At 41.1% G+C, this 25031-nt stretch overlaps 1 protein-coding gene across 1 annotated transcript; it reads right to left on the minus strand.

Moving 5' to 3' along the window:
• Positions 1 to 5765: 5765 nt before the first annotated feature.
• Ndufa12 (NADH:ubiquinone oxidoreductase subunit A12) lies at positions 5766 to 23780 on the minus strand. The gene is made up of 4 exons (XM_090328406.1): positions 23594 to 23780; positions 22769 to 22851; positions 20961 to 21048; positions 5766 to 6034 (listed from the first exon to the last, which is right to left on the minus strand). The coding sequence occupies exons 1-4, from the start codon at positions 23689 to 23691 to the stop codon at positions 5854 to 5856; spliced, it is 450 nt and encodes a 149-aa protein (XP_090184532.1). The 5' UTR covers positions 23692 to 23780; the 3' UTR covers positions 5766 to 5853.
• Between the last annotated feature and the right edge of the window lie 1251 nt (positions 23781 to 25031).

Here is a 25031-nt window from a genome sequence, read left to right on the forward strand (position 1 = left end):
TGGGAATCATGTATTTATTTTTCTCCTACAAAACAGTTCAATGAACCTCTTTTTAGTTTCCTATTTATTACTAATTGCATGCTGTAATATAATTCTGCATTAGGATTTAGTCATCTTGTGAAATATCAGCATTTGCTGTTCAGGACTACTGCTATTCCTTTTTTTTCTTTCATTATCTTACATTTAGTATAATGAGTAAACCTAATCAGTACTAGTTAGTTCTCTTCCTCATGTCTACCTGAATAATGGCTTAGTAGGTAGCTAATAAATGCTTAATACCCAGATTAGTTATTACAACAATTTTGCTAATGCCTCTTTCCAGAAAAAAAACAAGCACTATAAATAACTAAATAATATCACAGCCTGTGACTCACAGCTGTAATCCTAGCTATTCAGTATGCTGAGATCTGAGAATTGTTGGTTTGAAGCCAGCCTGAGCAGGAATGTGCATGAAATTCTTATCTCCAATAAACTACTCAGAAAAAATCTGGAAGAGGTGCTGTGCCTCAAGTGATAGAGCACAAGCCTTGAGGAAAGGACAGTGTTCAAGTCCAAGCGTCAGGCCCCAGGACTGGCAAAATCATCATCATCATCATCTTATATAAATAAAATGCAGACATAATAGGAAGTTCCCTTGGCAGTTTAAATGAAGTGGACACACCCTCTGCTAAAGCAGTGATATTTGTAAAGTGGGGCATCAGTGATATAAAAGGAGAAAAGAGTTCTGTTCCAGGTATAAGGAACCACAAGGGCCCAGGCTCCAAGATAGGAATAGAAGACTGAGACATAGTAAGTGCCAGACGAAGTCATAAGATGTGGGGCACATTGTGAAGGCAGATAGGAATCCCACAGGCCTGAGCCCATTGCCTCTTTTCTGTGAAGCATTTCTTGGCGAGGGCCACTACCCTGTGTATGACAGAGCAGCCTGTAAACATTAGTGTTGGCTCAGGCAAGCAGAGCTAAATGCACAGTAAGTGCTTCCTCCCCTAAAACAAACCACCACACTATTCAGATGGAAGCTGGCCAGTGTGGAGAGCCCTGTGAGACCCAGTGCCCTACCCTGTGGGGCTTAGTGTCTGTGGCGGGTCCCCAGCTGAAGCAGCTGACAGGAGGATTTGTTCTCACGAGGAATCTCAGCAAGCTGGCTGGCTGCTTTGTTCTAAATCTTTTGGGATTATAAATCTGATCCTCACAGCTCATCTTCAAAGCCCTTCCCACAACATGCACAGTCATCTTCAATGTTGCTTTTTTTCCAAGTCTGTGATTATTAGCCAGTGAAGGATTATATCCCCTGACCTGCGGTTATGTTTCCTTCAAGTCAAAGCATGTGATAAAAAGCACTGTTTAAAACTTCATAGTGAGATTTGTTTCTTTCTCTGATGTCCTTCAAGCCATGCTCTTACCAGGGCATGATACACAGCACATCCTTTCCAGCTGCCAGTGCAAACTTCAACAAGCCAGGTTGGCCTTTTTCCTTCTCATTGCACATAAAGGCGCTCAACAGCAAACACAGGTTGTCAGAGACATTGTAAGGGAATGATTCAGTCAACGAGGAAAACCTGCTCACACAAACCATCCATGTCTTTTGTGGCTTGCTTTAGGCCCATCTACCAGTGTTGGTAGAAACAAGCAGCTGTAGAAAGCAGATCAGATGGCACACATACCCAGGAGAAAATTGGAACTGTTTCTCAAAGATGAACAATGACCTTCCTATAGCAGGTGTTGCTCCAGAATCCCTGAGTTTCCATTGTGATTCTCCTAGAGATTTTCCCCTTACTTAAGAAGTGTTGGATAGCAAAGCTGCCTAGATTCAAGCTAGGCCACCTAGCTAAATTGATTTTCATCTGCCAGCTTTTCAGGTCATCTGTATGGTATATGCTCTCTCAGGGATCCCAAACATGCTGTGTCTTTCTTAGTGGTAGATGAAGGTATAGTAGTTTGTCTTCAGCACTTGAGTGTCTGTCTCAATGTGCCCTACACTCCATAGGAATTGACTAAGGAGCTGAGTTCTATGAGACAGATTCCAAACTCTGACACAACTGCCTTTACAGAGCTCTGCATTAAGAAATAATACAACATCTCATGATTTGGTGAAAGACATTAAATGTTCTCATGTAACAAATCCTAGGACAGAATTTTAAAGCCAATTTTGTCCCTGTCAGGTAAAAGCAAACAACTGCTGGACTCTACAAACCAAAATGGGTAAAAATAAAGTGGCTAGACTAAGAGTTACAAATCAAATGCCAGAGATTCCATCAATTTACTCCACTTCAGAAATAGCAGGTCAAGATTAGGTTTTACTGTAGATCTGTTGTCATTCTATAAGCCCCACCAATCTTTCCCACGGGGATTATATTTGTATCTTTATCCTTCTTATGAATGCACAAATCTCTGCACATTAAAGATATAATGCTTTTTCACTTATCTTGGCAGAGGTATAGTAGTCCCTTCTGTTACTATAATGGAAAACTCAACATGGGGGCACTTAATGAGTAACAAAGGCTCTAGTCTCAGGGCAAGGGCAGCATCAAGTGATGCCCTTCTTGCTGGTAATGTCCTGAGGCAGCACACAATGTGACAGGAAGCTTGTGTGTCTTTTGGTTTTCTCCCTCTTATAAAAGCCACCAGGATTCATTCATGGTGGTTTCACCCTGATGACCTTATCCTACACACATCCCCAAGGCCAGCCCTAAAAACATTGTTTCTACCCTGTTCATACTCCATGACAGGGATTAATCCCTGAGGGACACACTCACACCATATGCTCACAACACTCTGACAGCGCGTCACTATATGGTTTGTAAATGTTTATTTTATAAATTTTATGTATTTTGTAAATGGTATGCATCCCATCTACACTTAAGAACTGTGGAAGCAAATTGAGACAGCAGTACAGTACCCCGGGGCTGACAGTGAAATTCCAGGTATCACCTAACTCCTACAATGCTCTATTCTGACTAGTGGGCCATACAATTCTCAACTTCTTCCCCAAATTAATGTGAACTTGGAGCAAGTATTCATAAATCCCCAAGAACCTGGACTAGTTCTCTTTTCCACATACCTGTCATGTGAGAAAGTGGATGGGTAGAAGAATTACAGATACTACATAGTAACTATTAGTGTAACAGTCCTTGAGTCAGGGGCCAAGAACTTCTTGTTATTCAGTCTATTTCTAGTGCCATCAGAAAACAAGGCTCTTGACTCTAAGAGAGAAGTTAGTGTTGTGGCAAACAATAGTTTGATCCTAGGCTACATAAACCAAGCAGCGGCCTGTACCCGGCTGCATATCCAACAGTATCTCCTGAGGGCATCTGATTCAATCTAATCCAGTTAAGTAAGTGATAATCAGTCATAAAGCTGTGGGCAAACTATTGTTTCTATTGACTGAGTTAAGAGTTTTAGGACTTGTTTGGTATGTGGTTTTCTTTTTTCTTTTCTGCCAGACCTGGTCTTGAGCTCAGGGCCTGAGCACTGTCCTTGGACTTTCTCAAGGCTAGAGCTCTACCACTTGAGCCTCAGCACCACTTCCAGCTTTTTTTTTTCCTATGTATGTGGTACCGAGGAATCGAACCCGGGTCTTCGTGCATGCCAGGCAAGCACTCTATCACTAGGCCAAACTCCCGGCCCTGGTAGCTCAGTAGTTCACAACCTTGGCTGCAAACAGAAGTACAGGATAGTTGATCAAATGTATCTATGTATGTACCTCCCCTACACATGCTAGCTTGATTAGGCCTCTGGATTAAAAAAAAGAAATTCCAAGTGATTATAACATGCAGCTAACCAAGGTTGAGGATCATTGTTCCAGTCTCTTCTAGACAACCCTGTAACTATAGGGAGGATCCCACTCTATTCCTTAACTTTCACATAAGAAACCAGAGGAGGTTGGCCCAGTCATAGAATTCCCCTAAGTTTCAATCATTGCCTTGAGTTGAGATTTAGGAATCAAGGTTCATTAAGTTCTCCAGTGCCCTTTTTTTTTGGGGGGGAGGCAGTTTTAGGGCTTGAACTCAGGACCTGAGCTGTTCTTGGGCTTTCTCAAGGCTAGAACTCCACCACTTGAGCCACCACATCCAGCTTTTTCTATGTATGTGCTACTGAGAAATAGAACCTGGGTCTTTGTGCATGCTAGGCAAGTACTCTACCACTAGGCCAAACTCCTGGCCCCTATCTGACTCTTTAATAGTAAGTCTACCTTATTTGGGGGCTACTGTACTAGATTATGTGAGTAAATATATAAACTCCAAAGTTAAAAGAAATTTCAAAGAGTTTTGAGCCAGGGATAGTGGTGATTGTCTGAAGTCTTAGCAACTCAGTAACTGGCAATCTGGAGGACTAAAATTCAAGTCAGCTGGGTTTAAAAGATTAAAATTTCATTTCAACTCCCTACCTCCACCCTCCAAAAAACATAGCTAGGAACGGTGACATACTTCTCTCACCTCAGTTATCTGGAGGATCACAGTCTGACAAGCAAACAAAAATGAGACCCTACCCCAAAGCAAGCCAGCCATCAGTGGCTCACAACCAACTAGCAACTGAGGAGTCTGAGGACTGAGGATGGCAGTCTGAAACCAGTCCACACAGAAGAGTCCAAGACATTCTTACCTCCTATTAATAAAAAGCTGGACTGAAGTAGAGCTATGGCTCAAGTGGTAGAGTGCTAGCCTTGATTTAAAAAGCCCAGGGATGGTGCCCAGGCCTGGAGTTCAAACCCCAGGACACACACACACACACACACACACACACACACACACACACACACACACACACACACACACACACACACACACACACACACAATCACACGCATGCACAATAAAGCAAAGTAGGGCTGGAAGCATGATTCGGAATACCTGTCTAGCAAGCACAACATTCTAAGTTCAAATCCTAGTACCATCAAAGAGAAAGAAAAGGTATTTCAATTTTCATATGTGCATTATATAGTCAAGTTGATGCAGAAGTTCTCATTCAATCTGGAGATATTAGAAGTAGTTTAAATCACTGTGGGATCTACTGTTGTCCTGCTCTTCATTTTGTTAAAAATTGCATCCCCCAAAGCAAATGGTACCCAAAAAGCAAGGAAGGGAAATGTCAATATGCTTATTTTAAGTGATAAGTGAAAATTTTAGATTTGTTTCTCCTCAATGGCAGTCTTTTTGAAACCACAGGCCCTTGAACTCCAAGGGTCTGCTATCATCCTAGCATTTCACTGCCACCTTGTTCTTTGCTGGCTGCTGGCCAGCTTCCAAGGCCTTAGCTTTGGCAGCTCAAGGACCTGTTGACTGAAGCAGCAGCACAGGGAGCTCTGAGCATGTCTGCTATCAACTTTTCATCCATATATATAGTGACACACACTGACTTTCATTCTGCCGAGACACAACACACAACTTTTGACCTGGATGTAACGAACTGTTTTTCTGAGGGTCTTTCACCTAAAAACTAATTCTCTGGTAAAAACATGGACATGAAAGACTTCTTTATTGTTGTTTGGAAGTAGGGAACCTCTGATAATCTTTGTAACTACAATAATACACTCAGCCATTGTTATCTTTCCATTCAAGTTTCAAATTCCAAGGAGCTTGGGTTTAAGCCTTTCCTTGAGGGGGGGATGGAGGGAGGGCAATCATGAAGCACAACCCTAACTATTGGGGATATGTCCAGGAAAAGGGGAGCCCTACAGCAGACAGCCATACTTCAATAGAGAGCTTCTTATTTTGCAGTTGATGAATTACACAAAGTTAGGGACAAAAAGGCACGACAGACATTGCTTGGTCAAACAATTTTAATGGTAAGCAATAAAAGTATATTACATGAAAAGACCTTCATTTTACACGCTGGAGGTTGTTTTCATTGTCTTTATTTGTAAGGTGTGGAAGGGGGAACCCATTCATGGATCTTCTTTTTAGTGGTGGAGTAGGGGACGTACTCTTGTGGGGTGCCACTCACATTGAACTGGTGGTTTGTCCAAATGAATTTACGAGCAATGGGTGGTTTTGTTGTTGGAGGGTCATCGGTCATGCAGTGGAGCCAACGATGCCTTAAAAAGGGGAGAAAGCCCAGTTACGGAGAGGCAGGACAGCACAGCAGAGGAGGCTGACAGGCTAGTGCTGCAGCTACTTTGTTGCTTGGGTTCAATCTCATCTCCATCACTCCCTGAACTTTTATGACAGTTATCTCTGTTTTGTAGAGATGGTATAACGAACAAATGAGATAATATACACAAAGCCCTAGAAGAATTCCTGCACGTGGTCAGGTATCCAACAAATGTTAGTGTTATCATCATTACTCAATTTCATCAAAGATACCATCATTTTTAAGATGTCACTTTATATACAAAGGAAAATACTGCCAATTACATTATGACACACTATTGATTATAATATATACCCTATTAACTGTAGATGTGAAAGTATATTTTACAGTTGATGGAATGTAAGATGCTTTTTTTTTTTGCCAGTCCTGGGGCTTCAACTCAGAGCCAGGAGGACACTGTCCCTGAGCTTCTTTTGTTCAAGTCTAGTACTCTACTGCTTGAGCCACAGTGCCACCCCAGCTTATTCTACTCATGTGTGGTACTGAGGAATTGAACTCAGAGTTTCATGTATGCTAGGCAAGCACTCTACCATTATGCCACATTCCCAGCCCTGAATACGAGGTGTTAGGGACTGAGTCTAGCTATGTAGTATGTACAGGTTACTATGGCTTGTAAACTTCCAGTTTTAAACCTTAAAATGGTTCTACCTGAGAGAAGTCTCTGCATCTTCAACTCAAGCTTGAGTCAAAACACTACAGAACATTAAATTTATTTATTTATTTTTGCCAGTCCTGGGGCTTGAACTCAGGGTCTGGGCACTGTTGTTGCGTTTTTTCCTCAAGGCTAGAGCTCTACCATTTAAGCCATGGCATCATCTCCAGCTTTTTCTATGTATGTGGTACCAAGGAATCAAACCCGGGTCTTCTTGCATACTAGGCAAACACTCTTACAGCTAGGCCAAACTCCCGGCCTTTAGTATTTTTAATACAATAAATTGTGTGTTCTGGGCCTGGAGTTTGGCCTAGCCATAAGAGTGCTTGCCTAGCATGCATGAAGACCCAGGTTTGATTCTTTGGTACCATATACATAGAAAAAGCGTGAAGTGGTGTTATGGCTTAAGTGGTAGAGCTCTAGCCTTGAGAAAGTCCAAGGACAGTGCTCAGACCCTGAGTTCAAGCCCTAGGGCTAGCAAAAAAAAAAAAAGAAAAAAAAGAAAAAGAAAAAAAATCAAGCTAGAGACGGTGGTACATACCTATAGTCCCAGCCTTCAGGAATTTAAGATATTAGAGGAGAGTGAAGAATCATGAATTCAAAGCCAACCTTGCTACCTAGTAAGAATATATCTTGAAGAAAAAAAATACAGCTTCAAATTCTCAAGTGTTTTGTGCTTACTAATTTAATTTCAAAGGATACTTGATGGAGCTATTAGAAATCCAGCCTAAAAGCTAGACACATGGAGTAGAACAGAAAGAAACCAGTGATGATTCTGCTAGTGATAGAAGAAGGAAGACAATAAAGCAGGAAGCCAAACTCAGAAACTTGGCTGGCAAAGGAAGAAGAAAAAAAATTCAGATCACCCACAAGACTGCAGAGCTCACAGGGCAGAGTTGTTCCTATGGAGAAAGGGAACGAGATGCAGTACTGCATCTCCAAGGAAGAAAAGTGATTAACCTCAGCCAGCTGGAGAGTAAAGTCAGAGGAACAAGTAAAAGTAGAGCTAACAAAAAACGATGTTCGGTTAGCCTAAAAAGATCTGTTAGCAGTTACTGGCAGACACAGCTAAGTAAATGGCCTAACCCTGTTTAAAACCCCAAAGATACAACTATACTTGCATCATGATCAGTTAATACAATGCAGAAGCCAGTACAAGTTCAGGCTGGTGTCTGTCTCTCATCCTCTAAAGGGAACAGGGCTGAGCCAAAGTGACCTGAACAAATAAGCCAGGACTCTGACTCTTCAGAGTGGTAAGCTTTGAGAGCTGCAGCCAGGAGACAAACTCTAATAACCACTGAGAGAGGGATGTATAGCCAAAGGTAAGGCAATCACTTACATGTACCCAGGTGCTTTCTGTGAGCTTAAGGCACAGCAGAAATATTTGACTGTTGTCTTAAGTCACTCAAGAAAACTTTTATTCAAATAATTGCTGTCAAACTCCTGCAGGCTAAAATGAACCAAGTCCAAAGCTTGCCTATGCCTATTTGGTTACTTAAGAGAGGAACTGAAGAGCTTATGAAGAAAAAGGAAATGTTTGAGTAAATGATCATTTCTGTCACAATATATAAAATTTGAAATGTTTATGTGAGCCATGGCAAAGGCAAGAACCAAGGAGTAAGTACATGCGGGTCTATGCCCATGGCAGGTTACAAACACAAGAAACAAGAAAAATACTCCTGTTCTTACTATTAAATGAAGGGCAAAGAAATCTTATAGATTCTTACATTAAAGTTAATTTTTAAAGCAGGTTTTTAGCTGAGCTATGTTTCCTCCTGGTAATCAGTGAGCTGACAGCACTACATAGAAAACTGTGTGGCTGACATTAGACCTTCATTTTGAAATGATTATCTTTAAGAATAAAATGTAAGTTTACTTAAATTTTATATAGATAACAAAACTGCAAGTAAGGAGACTGACAGAAAAGAATCAAGTTACAAAATAGAAGAATATTTATAATGGAACATTTTGGAGAAAACTCAGTTCTCAAATATATTGAAATTATCACAAAATAATTAGAAACAAACATAATAACTCACAATTATTATAGTACGGTCCACTGAATCTATCCAATCCAGGATAAAATTAATTAAAACAACAAAACTGTTCATTACAAGATGGCCAACTCAAACCTTGTTAGCATGGTAAAACTATTATTTAATTAAATACAATCTGAATCAAAATCCCACTGGGCTTCCTCTTCAGAGACTGACAGTATAATTCTAAGAATTAGCTGGAAGCTCATCCAAGAAAATTTTGAAAACTTGTCTTAGTCAGGAAGGCTAGCATTATCAGACATTGAATCTTACAATGGGATAAAACCCTATGACTGTAATCCCCATCTATTCAGGAAGCTTAAATCTGAGGATCACAATTCCAAGCCAGCCCAGGAAGAAATGTCAGTAAGAGTCTGATCTCCAAGTAATCACCAAAAAACTGAAACTGCTCAAGCAGTAGAGTGCTAACCTTGAGCAAAAAAGGCTCAGGGACAATGCTCAGGCAGAGTTCAAGCTCAGGACTGGCACACACATGCACACACATGCATGCACGCGCACACGCACACGCACGCACACACACACACACACACACACACACATCCACACACACACACACACACACATCCCTGTATACAAAAGACCAAAGAACAATAAAATCCTCCAAACAGACATAAGCTGATATTTCAAATCACTAGGAAAGAAATATGTCTCAAAAAATTTTTGCTAAGATTATTTTGTTGTAATACAAATCTTCATATTTACCTTTATTAAATATACTGATACCATTACCATGTGAAAGACTACTTCTAAGTTTAATCAATAAAAAAAGAAAGCTTATAGATTATGCAATGTAAAGACTGAAACATCCATGTCCTAATACACTGTAAGTAAGACTAAAAGACAGTAAAAGACTAAAGACTAAAATAAGGCTAAAAAGAAACAGAAAATACTTATAATCATAAAAGATTAATTTTCCAGCCCGACACCAGTAACTCATGCCTGTAATCTAGCTACTCAAAAGGCTGAGATCTGAGGATCACAGTTCAAAGCCAGCCCGGGCACAAAAGTCCATGAGACTCTTATCTCCAATTAACAACCAGAAAACTGGAAGGGGTGCTGTGGCTCAAAGGGTAGGGCAGTAGCCTTGAGCTGAAGAGCTCAGGGACAGTACCCAGGCCGAGAGTTCAAGCCCCATGACTGACCAAAAAAAAAAAATTCATCTTCCATAATAAATCACATAGAAATGCCAAACATCCAATAGAAAATGAAATGACATTAAATTATAAATGAAAAAAAATTATAAATGGAAAGTAAAAAAGTTGAGCAATACAAACACAACACAGGGTTTGGAAGGTATAGTTTGGAAGGTATAGCATGTGTGAAGTCCTGTGTTCAATATCCAGCATAAACAACAGAAAATACAAACAAAACAGGCATACCTCTCTAATCCCACTTTGGACATAAAGACAGGTAGACAGAGGTTCTAGAACAGGGAATTTGTGCAAAACAAATGGACGCTATCCTTGAGATTTTTGTGCTCAAGGTTACTACTCTACATCTCCACCTCCATCTTTTTTAATGCTTAATTGGAGATAAAAGTTTTAGTCCTTCCTGTGTGGGCTGGCTTTGAACTGAGATCCTCAGACCTTAGCTTCCTGAATAGCTAGGGTTACAGGTATGAGCCACCAGCATCTGGCACCTCAATCTTCATAGAACCAATATTTACAAGCGACTACTATGTTTTAGGAACTGTTCTAGTGTGGTAGCTGAAAATACAAGCACATTAAATCATACAGAAAACACAGAGCAGGGGCTGGGAGTATGGCCTAATGGTAGAGTGCTTGCCTCGCATACACCAAGCCCTGGGTTCAATTCCTTGGTACCACATACACAGAAAAAGCCAGAAGTAGTGCTGTGGCTCAAGCACTAACCTTGAGGGGGAAATAAAAAAAAGCTAAAAACAAAAAAAAACACAGGGCAGAGAGAAATCTAGAGGACAGGAAGGAGGGAACCACTGGAGAGGATACCTGACTATAAAGAGGTGGGCATGCAAAACCTGGGGGAACCACTAGCATAAAGAAACCAACACTGGTAATGGGTACCAAGACATGTGAAAGGGTATCAATGTATGTGAATTAATGCACCTTCTATCTGGCAAATATCATGTAACCCTTTTATTAATTACAATAAAAATATATAAAAAAAGAAAAAGAAACCAACACTGGCATGAACTCACTAAATCCAAGTCAGCAGGACAGAGAATAAGACAGTGTGCAAAGCTAGGAAGGATAGACAGTGTGCAAAGCTAGGAAGGATTGAGCGCACATAAGGCCCGCACAGCAAGCCATCACTGTAATGAGAATCCGTGAAACAGCTCTGGGCAGAGGTTTCATGTGATCCAACATCCATTTTAAAAGAATCACTCAGTGGAAAAGCACTTGTCTATCACACAAGTTGCTCTCCAGCACTGAAAAAAAAAAAATGACTCTAGTCACAGAAGGCGGGATATACCAATGTGTCTAGAGAATATAATCCGATCAATTGGGAAGTTGTTCTAGTAGTAGGGCAAGAGATACCCATGCTTAGACAAAAGCAGTGACCACGAGGCCAGTATAGATTATATTCAGGAAGTAAAGCGTGGGGGAAAAGAAAGGAAGGGTGGCTGAACATGAGCAAGGCTTACCGTATTAACATATGCAGATATCAAAGCAAATCCTATTAATCTGTATATGTACTGTTAATAATAAAGCATCAACAATAATTTTTTTTTAAGGTAAAGCGGAATTGGCTGACAGACATCAGAAAAGGAGTTAGAAAGACCCTCAAGTTTTAATTTTTGCCAGTCCTGGGCTTGAGCTCAGGGCCTGAGCACTGTCCTTGGACTTTCTCAAGGCTAGAGCTCTACCCCTTGAGCCTCAGCACCACTTCCAGCTTTTTTCTATGTATTGGTACTGAGGAGTCAAACCCAGGGCTTTGTGCATGCTAGGTAAGAATTCTACCATTAGGCCAAACTCCCAGTCCTGACCCTCAAGTTTTTGTCTTGAGTAAGCAAGAATCATTAAGGGCTTACAACATTTCTTTTACTTTTCACTGGGCATTTGAAGAATTGGAAAACAAAAATTAGATGTATAAACTTATGAATGTAATTTAAAAATTAAAGGAACATAATTAACTAAATTTGCAAATATCATTGCTTAGGAAACTTTAATCCTTCTATTAGAATATATCAAACATTCACTAAAAAACAAGAGGAAATAATTGTCATTTTTACTCAATTTACTAATCTTGTTATTCTTATAAAATAAACATTAAGGCCATGTTTTAAGATTTACAGCTGTATTAAACAGAGTGATCGCTAGATCACATGGATACCTTTCTGTCATTATCTTACTCAACCTTTCAGCAATAATAAATACAAGTACAAATAATTTCTCTTGTCTTTCCTTCAACCTTGCAAGCCACTTTTCACTCTTCTTTGCTGGTATGACCTCTGTACTAAACTTCAGATTCATATATCCTATTGACTACTTGTAACCTCAGGTTCCCATCCTCCATCCCTCCTCTGCACCTGCTCCTCGCTTTCCTGTGTCACCCAACAACCCCATCATTACCATCCCAACCACTGAAGCTCCAAACCCATGCATCACCCTAGTCCACACAATCCCATCCTGCTACCCTATTTCCTTAGAGAAGCCTCTGGAACACATATATCAACTGAAAAACATGATGTTAAGCATACTGCATATATTAATCTTCTAAAAGCAAAAACAAAACCCAACAAACCCCCAAACAACCCACTTATTAATCTCACCCTGACCTTAAACAAATCCTCAGGGACAAAAGTATTGTTTTTCTAGAGCTGGGCTCAGTGGCTCAAGCCTGTAATCCTAGCAACTCAGAAGGCTGAGATCTGAGGATCTTTAATGCCAGCCCAGGCACTAAAGAATGTGAGACTCTATCTCCAATTAACCACTAGAAAATGAAGCGGTGCTGTGGCTCAAGGGGAAGGGTGTAGCTTTGAGCTGAAGAGCTCAGGGTCAGCGCCCAGTCCCAGAGTTCAAGCTCCACAACCAACCAAAAAAAAAAATATATATATATATATTGTTTTTCTATTATTATAAAAAGCAATGTTTTGAAAACACACTATTGTTTTAAAAAGGATATATTTACTTAAAATGATATATTATTTGAGTAATTAAATATTAATTTATAAGAAAAGTCAACATAAAGAAAGAGATCAATGTACAATGCTGTGAAAACAGTTACTTAAAAAGAACAAAGGTGCCACCAAGTGGAGAAACAGCATACAAAGGATAGCAAAAAATTTACTCAAGCTATGGTTTCAGCTGGTTTTTTCCCCCTTAAATTTGGCTTGAAGGAATCAAGCTTTTAATACTGCAAACCACAAGAGATACATCTTTATTTCCCTTGATCTAAGACAATTCTAGTATTTTGCCATACATGCAATAGTCCAAACTTTGTACTTTCAACTTGCTAACAATCTTGTCAAGTTTTATGAAGAGACTCACATGTTTTATGCCACTAATTCTATACACAGGGTATCTAAATAAATCTTACATATTAACGAATACATTTGAGGAAGAGGGGCAGGAAGAGGAAACTAGCTAATATAAAAACAAAAGGACCTACAAAAGTTGTATAAAAAATTATTTGTTCTCTACTTAAAAAACTTTCAGAAGGGCGGGGAGTTTGGCCTAGTGGTTAAAGTGCTTGCCTAGCATGCATGAAGACCCAGGTTCGATTCCTCAGTACCACATACATAGATAAAAACCGGAAGTGGTGCTGAGGCTCAAGTGGTAGAGCTCTAGCCTTGAGAAAGTCCAAGGACAGTGCTCAGCCCCTGAGCTCAAGCCCAGGACTGGCAAAAAAAAAAAAAAAAAAGGAAAAAAAAAAAACTTTCAGAAGCTAGGCACAAGTGATTCATGCCTGTAATCCTAGCTTCTCAGGAGGCTGAGATCTGAGGATCCCGATTCAAAGCCAGCCCAGGCATTAAACTCCATGAGACTCTTAACTCCAATTAACCAGCAGAAAATCGGAAGTGGTGCTGTGGCTCAAGTGGTAGAGTGCTAGCCTTGAGCTGAAGAGCTCAGGGTCAGTGCCCAGGCCCAGAGTTCAAGCCTACGAACAACCAAAACAAAAACAACAACAAAAAACTTTCAGAGTATTCAATCAATTAAACTAATATAATTTCCCAAAGAAGAAATCTGGTTGCTGATCCCACAAGAATAAAACTTCAAAGAAATGAAAAAGCTATAACAAAAACACTGAATTATAGTACAGCATTAGTCTACCAGCTAGAATTAAATAACTAAATAAACTCTAGGAGAGCAATCATCACTGTTAATGTATATCAGAACTTCACCTAATAGTGGGGTACTCACTCTTTGTTAAGTGAACAGTTTCTATGCAGAGTTCCACTCTAGCCCCCTCACTCCCTCCCATCCTCCCTCCTTCAACATCTATCAATCTTTCTCTTTTATGCCAGTCCTGGGGCTTGAACTCGGGGCCTGGCCACTCTGTCTAAGCTTTTTTGTTCAAGGTTAGTGCCCTACCACTTGAGCCACAATTCCACTTCTGGCTTTTTGGTGGTTAAGGAGTTTAAGTCTCACATACTCCCGCCCAAGTTGGCTTCTAATTGAAATCCTCAAATCTAAGCCTCCCTGGTAGCTGAGATTACAGGCATGAGCCACACCGGTGCCCTGCTGATACACAAGTTTCTCATTTCCAAGGCCCAGGTTGCTCCACTGTCCATCCAGATACTTGCGCCGCCCATGTATGCTTTTTATGAATGGTGGGCCTAGCAGCCTCATGGGCTGTTGACAGATTAGAAGAAACAAAGGCCTCAAAATGAGATAGATGAAATGACCTCGAAAGAGTTTCTGATTTTTCCAGATTAGGGAACAAAGAAAGTGACTAAAGATCTCTGAATTCATCAAACTCACTAATGCCTCTGAAGGGAAATCCATCCTCAGGTGAGATTATGCAGCTACTGAGCAGACTCATAAGACTATCAAAGGCCACAATTGGTGCCTGATACCTCAGAAAAAGAAGACAGCTACTCAGTGTGCTAGCTGGGCAAGTCACAGATTCCTCTCTCAGGGGAGCCCGTGTGGTTGTTCGTGCAGATGACAGCTCATTCAACCATCCAGGAAGCTGTGTTCTGTAAATCCCTAGATGATACAGCACAAGCCCAAGGGAGCTGAGAACCATACCAGCCAGATACAGGAGCTGTCTCTCATAACAACTCCACAGGCATACATACTCCGGAGGGATATGCTAGTTCTGAAAGCAGCAGACTCACAGACAAGCCCCAACACAACTGCTTACAAGGCTTTTGTGACTTCTCTCAACCAACATTCAGTTTGTCAATCAGAGGTCAATTTCTAGCCAATATAGTTGATATCTTGTTTCCAGGGCAACAGAGCAAGTCATTTAACTGAAGGTTATATTCTCTTAACCTCTGATCTGTAAAGTCAAACTATATGACAGGAGGTAAAATCACAGGGAAGTCCTATCTCTGACACCCATCTCTATCCTTTTAAGCAGCAATTGCAACTGGCTACTCACAGCTCTACAGTGGGTAGCCTGCAGAGCAGAACTTTTCTAAGAACTCTGGCCAGGTTTGCTTCTTCATCCTACTCTGTCTTCAATCCCTCACTCTGTCATAAGTAATTTAGGTCCAAGAACACAAACTACTTGATGATAAAATCAAAACAAATAATTTTGAAAATAAGAAGATGTGGCCTGCCCCCCCCCTCAAGATAGCATCTCAGTATACAGCATGTGTAAATATGTCCATGGATGGTTTCCCCTCTGGACAACATCTCAACTGCAGCCTGGTAAGAGACCCCAGGCACTCAGCTAAGCCACTCACATTGCGGATCCATCGGAAGTGTGAGCTCATGATTATGGTTTTAATCTGAGTTTGGGGTAACCTGTTCCACAGTGATAAGACAAAAAAATACATTCCCAAACCTTGTACCCTGTGTCCCGGCGTCCATCATCTGCTCAAGCAACTCATTTCCTGAGGGTGAGCCTGCTGCCACTCATGCCTTGCCCTCTTTCTCTAACCTTCCACAGCAACAGGAATCCAAAAGCATGAAGTGAGTCTAAGCAGGTATCTGGCTTGGCATAGGCAGGCATCTACCCCAGCCAGATGTAGAACCTGTGAGGAGAAGGGAAGGAAGGGTGTCCACAGGGGAGAGGCAGCATGGGAGCAATGAGAACTTACTAATTACACAATGGAACTGGTCAAATTAGCAACTATATTATGAATAGGAAGATACAAATAGAGAGAGGGAGAAAACTAGGATGTAATCTGTGGTGTTGAACTGGAACCCATGGCATTGGGTAGATCCCTAAAATCACTGCAGGTATACTTAGAGATGCTGTGGATTCAATACTAGAGATGTGATTTAAAAAAATGTAAATAAAGTGAATTAAGGATACTTATTGTAGCCTAGTGCACATAAAAGAAAAAAAATATTCTTAAATGTGGGAACCTAGAAATGCTGAGCCATGAGATCTAATAAAGAGAACTGGAATGCTATTCTCTGACTCCCAGCAATCTGGTAGTGGCCCGAGAAACATCAATTCTTAGCATTACAGAGACCCAAGATTCTGCCCTCAATGTGAGTTAATCAAAAATCCAAACTTCCTTGGACCCTGGAGTCAGGTGAAGGCCTAAACAAATTGTTGTTTGTTGTCTACCTTTGCTTCTTAAAAAGCAGTTACTCATAAACTTTATGCTGCTTTGCCCAGCCATCTTTGCCCAGCCATCATGCTTCCCTTGTCAAGGGGATAATGGGTGTGTATCACTGCACTCATACATTGAGTTACTTCCTGAGTTACTGTAACTATGAAGAGATTGCTAACTTACTTCCTGCATGTACTCTCCTGTCTGATAACCAATAAAACCCCGACCCAATGGGACCTTGGGTAGATCTGTTGCCAGCAAGAGGCACAGGCCTCCTGGTGCTCCAAAAACCAATTCCATGATCCAACTTCCTTCATTGTGTTGCTCCTAATCATAGTGGGATTAGGAGCACATGGAAGTTTGGACACTTAAATTATGCTGAAGTCTAGCAACTGTGCAATAGCATGCCTTAATGTATTCCTTAATAAAAATAATTAATTGAAAAAAAATTCTAGCAATCATCTGAACCTTTGGTCATAAAACCCCTTGGATAGAGAGGTCTTATTCTGGGCTGATGCATCCTAATCCTTTCATGTTTGCCATGAGATTGCAGTACTCCTGGCATACTTGATTGGCTTCTAATTTTAGTTCTCTTGCTACTTCTACATTTTTAGTTATCTTCTCTACTAAAGCCTTGTACCTCTTAAAATCATTTGAGGAGTGAAATCAACTTCTTCCACTGTTCACCTCCTCTTCAGTCCTATCTCAATAGCATCTAGAAGGATCAATTTTTTTCCGAAATGTTTTCAATTTCCTTTGCCCGGACCCTTAAGAGGAATCATTAGCTTTACCTTTACAAAATATATTTCATAAACAGTAAAGCTCGAAAGTCAATGATTAGTTTTTAACCCAAGGTCTGCAGAAGGGATGTGTAGCAGGCATGGAAACACAATTTCATTATACATCTCCCTCAGAGCTCTTGGGCAAACAGGTACTTGTCAGTAAGCAGCTGTATTTTGAAAGAATCCTTGTTTTTTTTCTGAAGTATATTCAGTAATTTCATTGTAAACACTTTCATTGTATACTGATATATTGGCTTTGTCATTCCATTTCCACAGCCTAAGCAGAGTAGATTTAGCTCAACTGTTAGGGGCCCTAGGAGTTTTGGAATAGTAAATAGCATTTGATGTCAACTTCAAGTTATCAGCTGCTTTAGCCCCTAACAGAGGAAAGTTAGCCTATCTTCTGATGTTCTGTACCAAGCACTGATTTCTCCATTAGGAGACTTCAACAGCATCTCTTCTCTTAAAAGGCTGCTTCATCTCTGCTGAAAGTCTGCATTTAGTGTGGCCATCTTTATCATTCATCTGGGCGAGACCTGGGTAAGTGCTGCAGCTTCTACATCAGTGTTGGTTACCTTACCTTGTACAATCTGTGTCATTTCTTTTCTTCTCTTTTTGGCAGTACTGAGGACTGAACTCCAGACCTATGCAGATGCTCTTACCATTTAACCACTTCTCCAGAATGCATTTGCCTTTGGTTATTTTTTACAGCAGGGCCAGGCTTTATGTTGGGACCCACCTGGGCCACGATCCTCCTACTTGGGCTTCTCTGTGTCACTGGGTAACAGCATGGGCCACAGTGCCCAGCCCTTGGTAGAGATTGAGTCTCCTAAACCTTATGCCGCTTTGCCCAACCATTATGCTTCCCCTGTCAAGGGGATAATGGGTGTAAACCACTGCACCCAGACATTGAGTGATAGAGTCTTGTAAATTTTTATGCTGAAAATGCCCTGAACTGTATTATTCTGATCTCTGCCTTCAAACAGCTGGGGTTATAGGCTTCAGTTACGTGCTTAGGAACACTTTTTTCAATTCAATTAGGTAATCTCCCCACCCCCATTCCCACCCTCATCTTTCTCTGATCCACTGGAAAGGATAAGTGGCACAAATACACTGGGTGATAGGATACATGTGATCTAGTATTGTCATGTACTCTGAACAGAATTCCCAAGCTCTCCCATTTAAATATGGACATTCTCTTTCAGAAGACAAGGAAACGTAACAATTATTCATCTGGTGGATAATAAAATCAAATTTCCCTTTTCTCAAATCCTGCTCTCATTTGGTATTTGGCATTTTGAGGCCAAAGAACCAAACTTTCCATAGCGAGTTTCACTAACGTTTCACCCAGATTGGCCCCAAATTGCAATCCTCCTGGATCTCCACCAGCCAAGAAGCTGAGACCATAGGCATGAGCCACTATGAAGGACCTATCATTAATTTCATGATGTCATTGATGAAACTATAACTGTGAAGGGAAATGTCTTAGCTTGTAGGAGTTATATGTAAAGTTCTTAGGAGTGACGGTGTATTCTTTGATCAATTTACTTTGAAATAATCTAAACACTTGTGATGTCTGAAAATCTGAGATGGTTTCTTTTCTAAAAACAAAATTGTAAATGAAATATATCCTATCTTACTATATCCTATCTTACTTTATAGTGACATCCAAAAGTTATTAACCATACTGACAATATTAAGCTGATCTGGGCTATAGTTAAGAAGATCTTCCTCTCACTTGCTGTGCTCTACCCAAGCTGCCATATTGCTCTTTCAGCAGACCAAGCAATACATCACAGACATGTAAGGCTTTTGCATCTATGGATTCATAGAAGAGTGTTGCCTAAAAAAATTTTCTCTCTTACAAGTCTTTTCCTACAATTTAACTTCCTGGAAGAAGACTTCCCTAACCCCTGCATTAAAATAATCTCCTGGTCCTCCCACTGTTCCATAACCCTTACAAATCCCAGACTCATTTGATTACATACTTGTAATCCTCCTCCTCCTTTCTGCCTCCTTTTATACCTTTTATATTCCCCCTTGCCCACAATAGTTCTCGGCACCAAATATGTAAAGATTAGTTAGATTTGTTATCATTAAGCTGTATGCAATTATACTCAGCTTTCTAATCAACCCATCATCAGTTTTGTTCATGGACTAAAGAATCTACAGACTGAGAATTCTACTGTTACCACAGCAAAGTAAATAGGGATGGGAGTCAGTGAAATAGCAGCTGACAATGTCCAACACTTCTTCCTACAAAGATTCATCACAGCCTTTAAGTTTCTCATACCAATAAGAGTCATCGGCTAGGAATGAGAGCTTAGCGGTACAGTGCTCACCCAGCACGCATGAAGCCCTAAAAAGTTGGAAGTAGCATTGTGGCTCAAGTGGTAGGGTGCTAGCCTTGAGCAAAAGAAGCTCAGAGACAGTGCCCAGGCCCTGAGTTCAAGCCTCAGGATAGGCAAAAGGCGAGGGGGAAGGAGATGGGGTGAAGGAAGAAGAAAAGAGTCATCAAAGGTACTCTGTGAAGGCTTCACTCCACAAAGAAATTCAGCTCTATATCCTTAACTGCCCCCAGGCACCTGCTAGAGTGATCTTCTCTTCTACAGCTTTCTGCTTCTTTTCCATGCCATCTTTATCATATGAAATGACTTGCTGGGCTGAACAATATTTTTCATCTTTCCAAGTTATTTCCCATCATTGTATTTTTATTACTGCTTATTCTGGGGAATAAACTGAAGTTTCACTTCAGTTCTACTGAAATGAAATGCCACAGCCCACTTAATATTTCCAGTATTCTGGTGACAATGTCTAGATTCACTAGAAAGGTTCTCCAGACATTATCTGTGAATTAACCATATGATATTAATAAAGCAATTTATAAAGTAGGTAAGAGCTTTGCTTTGGGATATTTTGTACAAAGTTTAGTAACATATAAAGAGCATTCAGAATTTCATCTGAAAATATGCATATGATAAATGCATATTTATCACAGGTGAGGAAACGAAGCCCCAGAGATTTTAAGGGGCTTCTTAGAGATCAAGAGAAGATTAGAGCCAGAGTTCTTTCATATTTCCCTTCACTCACAGAAAAGTGATACTGTGGCAATGTTCTTTCTTCCCTAAAAGGTATTTTTTCATTTTGTGTTCCAAATATAGAATATGATGTTGACATCCCCCCATGAAGAGATGTCTCTGGTGAAACTTAGGCCAAGCTTTCAAAATGCTTAGAATATACTTCCAATGGAATACAGAATGATACTGGTTGACTTCAAAACTAAGTCAGTTAAGGTAATATGGCTTCAACCTAGCTCACTTTCTCTCTGTGCTCTCACCAGAGAAAAGTGTAGACAACGTAAAGATGCTTCAACTCACAACCCTATCTATGTCCTTAGCTGACAGCCAAAATTATGTGCCAGAGTCCAAGCAAACAAATCTTCAGGTGATATTCCCCCAGCTGGGGAACAATCTTCAGAAATCCTCCCAGCTCATGACCCAGAGTAGTGATAAATCATCTTATTTCGTCTTGTATGAACTCCTGATCCACAAAAATCTTGAGAAAAAATTGTTGTCTTAAGCCACTAAGTTCTAAGGAAAGTCAATATGCAGACTATTCCAGAAAAGCATCATTAATTGTCTTGTAAACAGCTATCTGATAGATACTTGTATCATGGCATGGATATTGCTAAGCCAATTGAATAAAATATTCACTTGTCTTACCACTCTGGAGGCACCATGCTTGCATCCACATTCCAGAAGGTGTTTTTGCCATTCATTTCAGTAGTATACGTAACCCATCGATGACGACCTGGATGGAAAAAAGGTGAGTAAAAAACCAAAAACTTTAATCCTACTAAAGAAGACAACCTTTTTGTTAGAAAACACCTAAGAGGAATGTTTAAGGAATAATGCGCTGGGTGTAAGAGGCAGCACAAGTTCCGGTAAGGGCATGGCAGGCTTTTTCAGGAGTCTGTCTGATATCACAACAGCATCTGTGAACCAGAGACTGAGACAACTCACTGCTGCTGTGGGTGAGGCTCAGACATTTCCAAAAAGAGAATCTTGGCCTCTGCTTCAGCTCCCGGCAGAGGAGGGTAGTGATATTCAGGAAAGGAAGTACTCCTCCATTAGATATATACTTAAAGCAATCATATTTGAATTCTCTACTTGTTTATAAATGACTACCCTCAATGCCTTTGGAACTGTAATTATATAAAGTAAACGGTAGGTAGGCAGGAATATATCATCAAAATAGCATGACTATTATTTAACAAATTTCTGTGGAATAGTTGGGGGATTTAGTCACTATTCACAAGAACCAGTTTCAATTATGTTATGTTGGACAAAAACCTGAGGCTCAATGAGTATCAGGAAATGTTAGGCAAATTGGAAAAAGTAATTATAAAGAACGTCTGTGCTGGCTGCCTTACTTGTGAGCTGGTGAGCCACCATGCCTTGCTTGAGAGTTTTCTTTTTCTAATAAATTAGTTTTTTGGGTTTTTTTGGTTATGTCATGGCACTTGAACTCTGGGCCTGAGCACTGTCCCTGAGCTCTTCAGCTCACGACTACTGCTCTACCCCTTGAGCCACGATGTCACTTCCATAAATTAGGTTTTTGTTTTTTTGTTTTTTGTTTTTTTTTTTTTAAGTATTTAGGAAGCTGGATGTGGTGGCTCACACCTATAATCCTAGCTACTCAGGAGGCTGAGATCTGAGGATCAAGGTTCAAAGCCAGTCTGGGCACTAAAGAGTGTGGGACTCATCTCCAGTCAACCGCTAGAAAACCAGAAGTGGCATTTTGGCTCAGGGTGTAGGGTGGTAGCCTTGAGCTGAAGAGCTCAGGGACAACACCCAGGCCAAGTTCAAGCCCCATGACCCACTAAAAAAAATAAATACATAAAAAAAAATATTTTAAAAAGTTGTTAGTTACCAGTAAGGTAACTGTTTGAGTTTCAAAATTCCACTTGCAGCCCACTGTTTAAGATACCTATGAGTTTTTTCTCCCTCCTTTCTAACTTTTTTGGTCATTGGTGGGGCTTGAACTCTAGGCCTGTTGCTGTCCCTGAGCATTTCAGCTCAAAACTAGGCTCTACCACTTGAGCCACAGCACCACTTCGGTTTTCTAGTGGTTAATTGGAATTAAGAGTAGCATGGCTTTTTTTTTGTGCCCAGGCTGGCTTTGAACTGTGATCTTCAGATCTCAGCCTCCTAAATAGTTAAGATTACAGGTGTGACCCATTGACACTGGGGCTTTCCTTTTTCTGTTGTTGAAGCTAGGTCTCATTAAGTAGCCTAGGCTGACCCTGAATCCTCCATCCCATCCTTCCTTCCTATAATCCTCCTGAATCCTGATTACAGGCCTTCCCCAAACTAGCAGTTTCCATATCTTTATTAACCACTTAGGTTGTTTTCCAGTAAAGTATCTTTTTCTATTTTCCAACTGAGTTTTTCATGCCTTCCCAAGTTAAAAAAAAAAAATCAAATCCCAATCTCGATCTAGTTAGTCATACCAAAAGTACTACACTCACCGAAAAACTGCTTGTTATCCTCATAGTATTTGTTTCCATATTTGTCTTGCCCCACTAATGTACCAATCTTGACATCATTTGTCCTGTACATGCCCAAAAAAGAAAAGACATTTTAGATCGATTTGTTGTTCAAGATATAAACAGTAATAAACTGAAAATACCAAATTTCAGACACTGACTACAAAAAAAGTCTCTGAAGATGATCACGGGGTCGCCTATTTCTAGCCTTCATCCCCAAGCTCCTGCCAAGAAACTAAGAATCAGCTTTCAGGCCAATAGTTCCCCCCGAATCCCTATCACGGGACTACTTTTATCTTCTATCCCATTTGCTCAGAAGCACTGGAGTTAGCAAAACCTCAGGACGGCCAAGCGTTTTCATCTTACAAAAATGTCTCCAGTTTTTCCTGTTCATTCTGGGTCTCCTGGCGGTTTTTCGTATCCAGTCGGAAAGTCAGTCGCAGTCGACCATGGTCGCCGCTCTCCACGTCCTATCGTAAGGCGGGTCCGGGCCCAGAGGGCCAGTGTGGGACAACTTCGCCAAGGTCACTAAGTAAAGGTCCCGCAGCGCTCCAGGGCGCAGGCGCGCTCGGCCGCCCTTCCCTCCCCGCCGTGAGGTGACCCCGCGGGGGTCACACAGCCCCAGCTGCAGAGACGGCGTCGGTCCAGGCCGGGACAGCTGAAGCCCCAGGGCTGCCGAGATCCAGTCAGCTGTCCTTGACAAAAACCGGAGGATTCTCCAAGCTAGTCCACGCCCGAGCCCCTTTCCAAGCAACCAAGCCGGCCTCTCCTCAGGGACGGAAAAAAAAAAAAGGTCTGCAGGCTTACCTGAAAAAAGCCTGTAGGTACCCGAGGAGGCCGCCGTGGCCGTGGTACTGCTTTACTCCGCGCCTCAGGACCTCCACCAACTCCATGGCTTTATCCATGTACCTTCCGGGTACGCCAGGAAAACGCCACCAGGCGTTTCCGCTGGAGCCGGGACAGGAGAAAAGTTCCCACTCAGGGCCGGCGGAAGAGGCGGGTCTGCGCGTGCGCAGACGTGTTGCTCGCAGCACAGAGGAGGCGGGGCGAGGCGGGGCGGGGCCGAGGGTGGAGTTCGGGCTCTCTCACCTGGTTCTGTGGGTTTCCAAAGCGACGGCGTGGTAGGTTTTAGTGTTCAGAGGTTACGTCTAGAAGACCGGCTTGTAGAAAGGCCACACGGCCTTACCCAGTTGTTAGAAACTCCTGTGGCTCAGCTGGATTGAGAGGCTGGGATATCAAGTGTGAGCCATTGGTGCCTGGGTCATAAGCATTTCTGAGGGTACAGTAGTGTTAATTCATGCTTAGTATCTCTAGAATGTATTCATCTTGCAAAAGGAAAACTCCGTATCCATTAAACAGTCCCGTCCCCGACGGCCCCATGGGAACCACAACTGCTTTTATTTCTAAGTTCGATTACTTTAGATATCTCATATAAGTAGGGCCATGCACTCCTGTCTTTTGATGACTGGGGTTAGCATTTTAGTTAACATACAGCCATGTCCACTCCTAGTATATAGCATGATCTTCTTCAGCCCCAGTTTTCCATTTTATGTACATATTGCCTGTTGTTGTTGTTTGGAGACAGAAAAAGGCCAGCCTAGGGAAGCTCTCAAACTCAGCATCTTCCTGCTTCTGCCTATCGGGTCCTGTCACTACAGGTGTGTCCTACACTTGGCTACAACCTCCTTTTCTGTATCCATTCATTTGCCCGTGGTCATTTAGGTTGTTTCCACCTCTTGGCTATTGCGAATAATGCTGTAGTGAACTGGAGTGTATAAGTATCTGAGCCTTTGTTTTTAATTCTTTATATACCCAGAAGTGAGATTACTGAGTCAGCATAATTTTACTTTTAATTTTTAAAGGTACTTCCCTAATGAGGGGGAATTGGAGAAAAACTAAGATAGGGTTACATTGTTTAAAAAAAGAAAATGTACTCATTACCGGACTTATGAAATGGTAACCCTTCTGTACAATACCTTAATAATAAAAATAAAATTATATATACATACATAAAAACTACTTTCCTATTGTTTTTCATAGTGGCTATTTTTCATAGTGGCAGCCATAAGATACTAGTTTAAATCTGAGGGTTTTCAGATTTCTTTGTCTTTAAAGTTCTAAATTTTCATGAAGATTTTCCTGGTTTTGTTTTTTAAATTTATCAATCTTGGGGCTTGAACTCAGGGCCTGAGCCCTGTTCTTGGGCTTTCTCAAGGCTAGCACTCTTACCACTTGAGCCACAGCA

Source organism: Megascapheus bottae, chromosome 2 (assembly GCF_031878675.1).
Source record: "Megascapheus bottae isolate mThoBot1 chromosome 2, mThoBot2.hap1, whole genome shotgun sequence".
Taxonomy (NCBI): Eukaryota; Metazoa; Chordata; class Mammalia; order Rodentia; family Geomyidae; genus Megascapheus; species Megascapheus bottae.